This window comes from Pygocentrus nattereri, chromosome 18 (genome assembly GCF_015220715.1).
Source record: "Pygocentrus nattereri isolate fPygNat1 chromosome 18, fPygNat1.pri, whole genome shotgun sequence".
Classification (NCBI taxonomy): Eukaryota; Metazoa; Chordata; class Actinopteri; order Characiformes; family Serrasalmidae; genus Pygocentrus; species Pygocentrus nattereri.
Window position 1 is genome coordinate 6237725 of NC_051228.1, and position 10438 is coordinate 6248162.

At 39.6% G+C, this 10438-nt stretch overlaps 1 protein-coding gene across 1 annotated transcript; it reads right to left on the reverse strand.

The window, feature by feature from the left end:
* Positions 1-6399: 6399 nt before the first annotated feature.
* LOC108433251 (collagenase 3-like) lies at positions 6400-10193 on the reverse strand. Its single transcript, XM_017707695.2, has 10 exons — positions 10090-10193; positions 9743-9984; positions 9221-9369; positions 8166-8294; positions 7912-8073; positions 7686-7815; positions 7101-7231; positions 6860-7019; positions 6674-6777; positions 6400-6573 (listed from the first exon to the last, which is right to left on the reverse strand). Exons 1-10 carry the CDS (start codon positions 10189-10191, stop codon positions 6473-6475), a joined length of 1410 nt encoding a protein of 469 aa, XP_017563184.1. The 5' UTR covers positions 10192-10193; the 3' UTR covers positions 6400-6472.
* Between the last annotated feature and the right edge of the window lie 245 nt (positions 10194-10438).

Consider the following 10438-nt stretch of genomic DNA (forward strand, 5'->3'; position numbering starts at 1 on the left):
TTTTTATCTATAGAATCTACTGCAGTGAGGGTATTGAACAAAGAAGGCACTAAAAACAAAGTTTCAGGCACAAAACACACCCTGCTTTGTGTAGACTAATCATTAATAAGCTTCCTTTTACGCTCTACAGTGTGCACAATGCATCATCAAGGAAGTTTTCTGCCATAGAGCTCACAGCATCAGCATGGAAAAATGGCAAAGGACCCTCTGGTTCTTCTTGGCATTACTGAAATGTATCCTTTATTTCACTTCTAGTACTTTTAAACAGTTTTGTTTTTTTATACAGAACATCCTGATATTTTCATGACATGTTATGAAACTGTGTTAGCTTCTTGGGGAAGAGACCTACAGTGTTTTTGCTATAGATCTTAAAGGTTCAAATACGTAGTCTAGGCAAGCATTTCTCTGGAGATTGTGGTGTACCACAGGGTTCTGTACTAGGCCCACTTTTACATCTACTATACTTCCATTATGTCACATTGTTGAAGGGCACAAAGTCAGCATTCATAGCTATGTGAGTGATACAAAATTACATATCTTTGTAGATGATAACAGAGCTTTAACGAAATGAGTACTATATCTATTCAGAATCCAGTGTGGTCACATTTTAAAATTAAAAGAAGAGCGACCAAAATCCTTATTACTGGAAATGAAGGATTGAGGATAAAAATTTGTGAAATGTGGCAAACAAAATTCTTTAATTTATGAAATAAATCATGAGTTAGACCTTTCCTCATAATGCAAGAAACTAAGAAGCATGATGCATACTTTTGTTTTTTTCACGTCTAGACTACTATAGTGCATTGTTCACGGGATTACGTTAAACCCCTATAGACAGATTGCAGCTCTTTCACAATGCCACAGTCGGAGTGCATACCACGTATGAAAAGAGAGAGCATTTTACATCATTGCACTGCTTGTTTCATTTGGAAGGGATCGTAAATGCTTCTACTGATTTTTAAAGTTTTTTAATGAGGCAGTACCTTCATACACTTCAGAATGCCTGACAGACTGTGTTCCAAAAAGAGTTTTAAGATAATCAAGTGCTCGTTTGAATGTTCCAAGTTTTAAAATAAAGGTGAAAACATTTATGAAATCTAGCATTTTATCAGTTGTTCTGTGCCATGTGTTGTCATACCAAAAAAGTAAACTTTACAGTAACTTTCTTACATATCAATGTAAATTTTGATTTTATAATTTTGATTAAATACATCATTCACAATGTAAAGAAAAGCTGGCATTTTCAAATTATGTAACAAAAAATAAATGAATAGATATGAAAGATAGTAAGAGAAAAAATTGAATTAAAAATTGAAGTTGAAGCGGGCCCTTTATTTTAACTCCATTGCTGAGATTGGGTCCATGAACTTGGTTGAAAGTGTTGTCTGAAGTATAAGAGAGGAAGCTAGTAGAAACTTTGCAATTCACAAATAATTAAACCCGTCTTGATTCTGCAGACTCAGTTTCCATTGTCCTTCTTAAATTCTGTCTTTTAAGAAACTAGCCAGCCACTGACAATGGGAAACCCCTTCAGTGCCACCATAAGTACAGTAGATGCCACAGTTTTATTCCCAGCAACAAGAAATATGCCCTCTCCAGAAAGAATACTTCCTGGAGCATTATTATTATTTATTATTATTATTATTATTATATATCATTATTCATTAATGGAGCGTTATAAGTACAACTACAAATTCCAACATTTTTTTATGTTCTCAATGCTTTATTAATTATTTTTGCTTGTAAGTCAAACATTTTATCAAACAGTTACTAAACCATGAAAAATCACATCTGTGATATTTATGTATGTTAATGGCAATGCCCCATGTAAACATAATGACTAGGTGCTCAGGTAGGTCTAGAAAAATTGGAAAAAAAGTATTTTATACTTTTATTATACAAACACTTAACAAACAGAAACACTTTAGCAATAAACAAACAGGCGACCTCTAAATAAAAGTGCAAATGAAGAGTTTCGTTGCAAAACACACAAACAATTTTTGACTTTTTTTTCATGATGTACATTGTGAGTAGGGAAGCTTCACAAATACAAGAAATATCTATGATTTAATATGATTTGTATCATATTTAGAAGAATAACCTTGTGTTTTCCATTAACGTCAGCTGTAATTCATTTCAAAAACTTGCTGTATTGAAATTGGTTACATATAGACATACAGTGTTTTGGACTGAAACCATTCAAATATGAACCACTAGGTGACGGAAAGTCCATCAAACAGTCATTGAAAAATAAGACAATAATCAACTCTATGTTCAAAGTAGGACCTGAGCACAAACTTAAGTCTCACAAAATGGACTACAGTCAAAGAGTAAGTCCTGGAAAAACTACACATTACATACTAATACTAATACGTTCATTCTGCAGCAGCAATTACAATCAGTCTCCACAAAAACATGCTTTTCTGCTTATTTTGAACCCTTAAAAATGGTTTGCAAACAACAAAGGTGGCACAACTGAGGTGAGCCAACCAGTGGTCAAAGCCCTCTCCAGCAAAGCCAACTCTGGATCACCAACAGTATTAGCCAAGATGGCCCAAAATGTCTACCTGCGAAGTGAAAGACAAAGAAAAATGGCTAAAGTCGTCCACATTGGAGACCAAACATGCTGTTTAGGTCCAAACTCTGCCTCCCAATTTGACTCGCAGCACAATCAGGGCAAAAGAGACCAGACAGCCCAGAGGGTCATAACAGCGTGAGTATGCCTGATCATAGTAGGGATATCCACGGGCAGGTGACTGAACCTCCTGGCCAGCATCCATCTACTCGCTGGTCCAGGCTCCCAGTGCCACCTGGTTCATCGTCTTCCCTGTGTACTGTACCGTCTTCCTCGTGGAGCCTCACCAATTTTGGAAAGTTTTATGAACATTTCTCAGAGTTTTAATGGATTTTTGATGGAAATCCATGAGATTCCAGGCATAGCTTTACCCACATACAAACAATAAGAATAAAGAATCCATTACATCTATTTGATTCTCAATTTTTTTCAACTGTGTTTGAAACTTGCCCCACTCCATGAACCAGAACATCACCCAGCATGGTGAAATGAATGGCTAAGGGCATCAGTGGTAGTATCTGTTGAAATATGCATAACTGATAAGTGTTATATCATACCTGTGAAGTTTTCTGAAAGCTTATCTGAGTTTCTGTTTTCCATGATATCTATGTTTGTAAATCATCCCTTACAATGCTTTTTGACTCTATTAAAGGCAATTTGGATTTGATATAGAGTAATGCTTAATAAATAGAAAAAATAGTAGTTTTCAATTCTTCAATGAGTAAAACTGTAGGTTAGTCATTTTTTGTTTACTTGGTTTTCTTTTATATATTACTAGGCAATTATTGGGAACAAAGTTACTTCTGAAAAAGAAATCGGTGCAACTGTTAAGAAGCTGTATAATGGGCAGAACAACAGGCTTGAGATTACAGGCATACCAGCAACCAAAGCACATCTGCTTGTTTTGCAGGTGACTGGCATGATTGCTGCTGACCAGCATACCAGCGTCCAAAACACAACACATGCTGGTGACCCGGAATGCTGGTGTATGCTGGTTTTTCTAGCAGGGCAGTCTTTGCCTAAACTGCAATTGTGGAAATACTGAATCACTATCAGAAATTCTTTATAGTATCTTAATTCGTGGGAAAGCGGATCTTTGCTTTATGTACAAAAATGTGTGCTTTGTTCACATTTTGAACACCAGCACATTGCGAGCATGCTAAATTCGCTGTAACATTACATATTAGCAGTTTGTGTCAGCTGTCGAAATGCATCCTCCAAGTCGTAAATATGTACTTATGAGAGTACAGTGCCAAACACTGATCTATAGCAGATGTAGAGAACTGGCGGAGTTGGAGACAGCAGGGTACGGATGTGCTTAGTCAGAGAACTAACACAGTAGTTAGCCCGCTGGCTAACTTGCTTACCACAAACAGTGAAATACAAAAATGAACATAATTATATCAGAAACCTATATATGTGCCACAGCATTGCTTAACACTGATTTGTAGGCAACAATTATAGATAACTGATGTGGTTGGCTGCAGTGGGGTGACGAGCATCTGCAGTTACCTGCCGAACTACCATGCTGGCAAGCTGGTTAACTCATCTACCACAAAACCACAAAAGTAGAGATAATACTGTCTCCCGACCTTGTGAGAAAAAACAGCACGAATGAGCCTGACTGGTCACCAGCAAACCTAGCATATGTTGTGCTTTGATGCTTGTATGCTGATCAACAAGCATGACCAAGCTTGGTGACCAGCGAAATCAGCACCAGACCAGTACCAGTTGTTTTCAGTAGGGGACTGTGTATCTCTCTTTCATGTGTTTATTTCTGGAAGATGGGAGAAGAACATAATATATGTGTGTATATATATATATATATATATATATATATATATATATATATGTGTGTGTGTGTGTATGTGTGTGTGTGTGTGTGTGTAGGATATGCATTCTCCGCCATTCACCTCCATGCCTTCATTTTCTGTGTATGAGTGGATCTATTAACAAGCAGGGGTGGTCTTTGCACTAGTCAAGGGTAGGCAGCCGCCTAAGGCCCCCATGAGCCAAGCCCCATGAAAAACAAGATATGCTGTACATGTTGATGATAAATATAATTCATTCTAAAATATGTAATTATAAAATATGCCTTTTAAAATGTATTTTTGTTTTTTTTGTAATTTATTTTCATGTAAATGATGAAGTGCAATTACACTATATTGTCAAAAGTATTCACTCACCCATCCAAATCATTGAATTCAGGTGTTCCAGTCACTTCCATGGCCACAGGTGTATAAAGCCGAGCCCCTAGGCCTGCAGACTGCTTCTACAGCCATTAGTGAAAGAATGGGTCGCTCTCAGGAGCTCAGTGAACTCCAGCATGGTGCCGTGATCGGACGCCACCTGTGCAACAAGTCCAGTCGTGAAATTTCCTCACTACTAAATATTCCACAGTAAACTGTCAGTGGTGTTATAACAAAGTGGAAGCGATTGGGAACGACAACAACTCAGCCACGAAGTGGTCGGCCACGTAAAATGACAGAGCGTGGTCAGCGGATGCTGAGGGGCATAGTACGCAGAGGTCACCAACTTTTCTGAGTCAATCACTACAGACCTCCAAACGTCATGTGGCCTTCAGATCTGCTCAAGAACAGCGTAGAGAGCTTTATGGAATGGGTTTCCATGGCTGAGCAGCTGCATCCAAGCCTTACATCACCAAAAACAACGCAAAGCATCGAATGCAGTGGTGTAAAGCGCTGCCACTGGACTGTAGAGTAGTGGAGACGTGTTCTCCGGAGTGACCAATCACACTTCTTCATCTGGCGGTTGCCAGGAGAACAGTACTTGTCTGACTGCACTGTGCTGAGTGTAAAGTTTGGTGGAGGGGGGATTATGGTGTGGGGTTGTTTTTCAGGAGTTGGGCTCGGCCCTTTAGTTCCAGTGAAAGGAACTCTTAAAGTTCCAACATGACTATGTACCAGTGCACAAAGCAGGTCCATAAAGACATGAATGAGCGAGTTTGGTGTAGAAGAACGTGACTGGCCTGCACAGAGTCCTGACCTCAACCCCATAGAACACCTTTGGGATGAATTAGAGCGGAGACTGAGAGACAGGCCTTCTCGTCCAGCATCAGTGTCTGACCTCACCAATGTGCTTCTGGAAGAACGGTCAAAAATTCCCATCAACACACTCCTAAAGCTTGTGGAAAGCCTTCCCAGAAGAGTTGAAGCTCTTATAGCTGCAAATGAAACCCTATCTCACTCAAGTTCATATGAGTGTGAAGGCAGACAAGCAAATAGATGTATCAGTATTATGTGTATGAAGTCCCAGCCCTTCCCAGTACAGTTCAGCCATGTAGCAGTGCTATTCACTGAAGACTGCTCATTTTAAAGTTCAGCAAAGTTGGTGAATATTTGCCCCAGAATTTTGGGGCACAAATTTAATTGAAATTAATGTAATTTCAATTACTTATCGCTTAGGATGCTGCCCCCATGACCCGAACCCCGGAAAAGCGAAAGATGATGGATGGATGGATGGATGGATGGACATAGGACAAAATGTACTAGCCACAGGGTGCAAAAGGGGCAGTGTTCATTTTTACCACAGACAAAAATTTGACCCTTGAGAGTCCTTATATGGCCATGTCCCTTACTGCAAATGACAATGCATGATCTCAGAGGTCTATTGCCATGAAGAAGGAGCCATACAGTCATATATCAGAGAGAACATCAGACACAAATTTCAAAAGACGTTTATTTTTTCAATAATCTGTTCTGAACTCAATCACATCGATTTCTCAATAGACAAGAATGATACACTGAAATGTATAAGGTGATTACATAAGATTTTAAATAAATTAAATACAGTGCCAAGTGAAAGTTCTCTAATTTAATAACAGTGCTGTAGATTTACCCAGCTGTAGCGCAGTCAGTGCTGCACAGATATGATCATCTAGCACTGGAAGAAGTAGCCGTTATTAAGCACACGTGTTACTTTCTTGCTAGTTGGGCTGTATTCAATTACGCGGGTTCCACTGAAGAGGTAAGTCATACCTGAAACATACACAGAATGTCAGGATCATCAAACTCTTTGTTAATCTTAAAACAAACTTGTTCAATACTGTATTGTATCAGTGTGTTTTCATGTACTGACCTCTGTACTGGAAAGCTGCAGTTATTTTTCCACTGACCCCTGGGAAGCCCTGTTCCACCAGTTTAGGATAACCCTTGTCCATCGTCTTCCTGCGTTCATCATAACTGCACACATATTTCACTCACTTAGTCATGTCCTCTCAACACTTTACAGATCATTAGTTCATCTGTTACTAATGTTGTGTACCTGTAGTAGCTGTTGTCAGTGAAGTACAGCGTCTTGCCAGTCTTCTGGTCATAAAGGGCAGCGCTGATCTTCTTCACTGTAGTGGGCAGGCCCATGCTGCTGAGGCTCTTGGGATACCCCTTCACAAGGTCATAGCCGAAGAGAGCCCAGACTTTCTGATCTGAGGATCACAGCAGGTTTGTTTATCTGACATTGCATTGTGATTGGTTGCATTATTTATATCATGAGAAATGATATTTACCTTTGATAAGGAACACTTTGTCTTGTGCTGTGTTCTCATAAGCAGCATCGATATTATCCGGAGCCTCAGGCCAGAAGCTCTTGATCAGATGTTGCTCGGATTGGCTGCTCCCTGAAATGCGCCAGAAGAAGCTGAAGAAGAGAATTCAGTACGAGATGGTTGGTTCCTGAGAGTTCATGTCTCAAAATGAACACAATTATTATCCCAGATGTTGATTAGCCAAGACATGGTTGACGTCTAGATTTTGCTTCTGTAGTTTTAAAATTGGAGCCAAGATGCTAATGGTGCTAACAAACACTAGAAGTCAATAGTCACCCAAATCCTACCCGTAAATCTGTTAAAGAAAATGCATGCAGGTCTTCATTAAGGTACAGTTTGGAACACAGTATAACTTGCTGTGAGCTATAAAAATGAACCTTACAGTGTAGCTGAACATGACAGTGAGTCATTTTAGACAGTAGTGTTGTGCTGAATTTTGACTCTCAAAAACAAATAATATTAAATAATATTAGTTTTTCTAGCTTATAGTAAGTCAGACTGTGTCCTAAACCACATCAAGTCTGAGCAGTCTTAATGTAGATGTACCTTTTTTTGAAGAAGATATTCTCCCCTCGTAGTGTTGAAACTGCGTCCAGGACAAGGCTGGGGTCGCAGGCATTGGGGGTGGCTGGAGGAGTGGGGTTTGATTTATCAGGGATCACATCAGTGTTCGGGCCTAGAGAAATTTTCAGTTATAAGTTGTTAGGAAACACAGTGAACGGTGGGGTTTATGTCTGATGGCAATTTCAATAGAGCTAAGGCATGTGCCTACCATAAAGAGACTGAATTCCATCGACATCGTCCTTGGGCAGAACAAACGTGTTTGGATCCTGGTAGCTGTATGTGGGGTACATCAGAGCACCGGGGTCGTTGGAGTGAGAGAGGCCCAGAGAGTGTCCGAATTCATGGGCAGCCACCAAGAACAGAACGTATCCTAAGGAAAGAGCACATGATGTTTATTAATTATGTTTGTTAAAGGTTTATGTAAGTTGTACTGTTACATTTCAGTCTGGTCAGCCTTCTTACCGTTAGTGGAACGGAAGGTGAAAAATTCATCATCATCAAAATGGGCATCTCCACCAATGCCAGGAGAAGGTGCAAAAGCATGAGCCAGAGTGCCATCTGGTCCATCGAATGGGTAGAAATCGCCATGAGCTAAAAAAGAGAACATTTTTCCAGTTATATTTGTTGACTATTTTATTCATAGTTAATTTTAAAACCACTTTTTTACCCTGGCTTTCTGCTACATTGCCCACTAGCTACAATGCTATCATGCAGGAAGAGGAAGAGCTAAGGCTTTTCAAACTGCTGCAAACACAGTGTCATTTAATAACAGCTTAAAATGATTGGAGGAGAACACTAATTGCTGCTTCTTTTACTAAAGTAACAGACAAGCACATAGGTTAGCATCACACTGAGTGAAGGAAGACCATCGTACCCACCCAGAGAGAGCAAGGACAGTTATGCTGTCTTGGACTCCCGCTTACGGATGGCTGTGGCATCACTAGGAATCTAATTCACAACCTCTGGATGATGACCTGAAAGGTCAAGACTTTGGGGCTGTAAGGACATTTAATTTGGCCTATGAGAAAATGACCTTTAAACTCTATATGATGGATTTTTTTAGGAACAAAGTACAGTATAAAGATATTTTTATTTCTTATAAGACAGTACACTTTCATAGCTTATATTAGGATACCTATGTTTTACTTTCCTGTGTCAGCATTCAGTTTTGTTTACTAGACAATTTTAATAGAAAAAATGCTTTTTAGTGCTTTGAGCCCCTTATCAGCCTTATCATCTACGTGGCGCTCACATTCTCTCACGCATCATCTTTCATATCCATTTCACTGGAGTATAGCCAACTTCGCATTACTCTGAGTTATAGCAGATAATAGTTCTGCTGACTGTATCTGTCACCCTCAACAACTCTGCCCAAGTGAATCTGTAGAATATGCAGATGCCTTTGAGAAAATCAGAGTGGATGAGTCTTGAACCAATAGACTGATCGTTTTCCCTAAAAACACACTTTCTTTCATCATATATGACGTTAAAAGGTGTTCCTTTAAATATGAACTTACATCCTGTGCCGAAGGAGACCATGATGTCGGCTTCACCGCTGTTGATACGAGTGAACCTGAGGGGAGTGACGCGAGCCCAGACTTGCAATGCTTTTTCTATAACTTCGTCCACTTCAGCCTGAGACATGTCTGGAGTGTAGTTGACAATCCTGTAGGAAATTGGAAATCATGGTCAAGCTTACGCATATATATATATATATATATATATATTGCAGCTGTCTCCAAAACGGCAAATTTACAGGAGAAAGAAAAAGTATCATTTACTTTTAATGTAAGTCAATGGAACCATATGTCATTAAAAGTAATTTTAGGCTGTTTCTTTTGGTTCATTCATCACGAAATGTACACGTATGTACAAATGTAAAGGACAACAGGCATTTCAAATTATGTCAAAAACTGAAAAATGGCAAAAATGGAGATACAAGCTTTTGTTCCAACAGCAGTAATATATAAATATGTGTATGTATGTATATATGCATGCATGTGTATGTGTGCTCTGCAATAAGCTACTCATGCACTCACCGGTATGTCAGCTGGTTCTTCTGCCATTTGAGACCTTCACCAAAGGTGGAATACTGAGCGACATCTGGAACTCCACAGCGGGGCTTCATCATCACCTGCAGTGTCTCTTGATCCACGCTTCCCGTCACCTCGAGCCCAAAAAACTTCTGCATCTCGGCTATTTTCACACTCATGTGACTGGTCCTCCCTTTGGAAGCAGCCCCGCTCGGCTCCGTGAAGTTGTAGAACTTCTTAAGGTAAGTCTGCAAACAATAATATGAGCTAAATTAACCTTCTTACTATAGCAAATTACAGATTTTCATCCTGCATGTGAAATAATGTTTTTTATTCAGTAGAAGTTACAATACCTGCACTAAGTCATCGTTGTTCCCAGCTTGGCGTGAGATAGGACCTGAATGGACGGCGACCACTAGGCCAATGAGAACGCAGAGCCTGTAGTAAGTCTTCATGTTTCCCAGTCCTTCTGCTGCTGCTCGACTTGGACTCAGACGGAAGGTGACTTAAATACCCTTAAGACAGCGGCATGTTGAGCAACAGACTGAGTCATCAGTGTATTAGTCAAGAAACATCACAACTGACGGACAGGTTTACAGCCCAGCCATCCTCGCAAAACAGATGTGTTAAGAACTTGTAGTACGTTATTTCTGACGATACGGAGTTTCTAGCTGGGGCAATGCATTTCGTTTTACTTTTAAG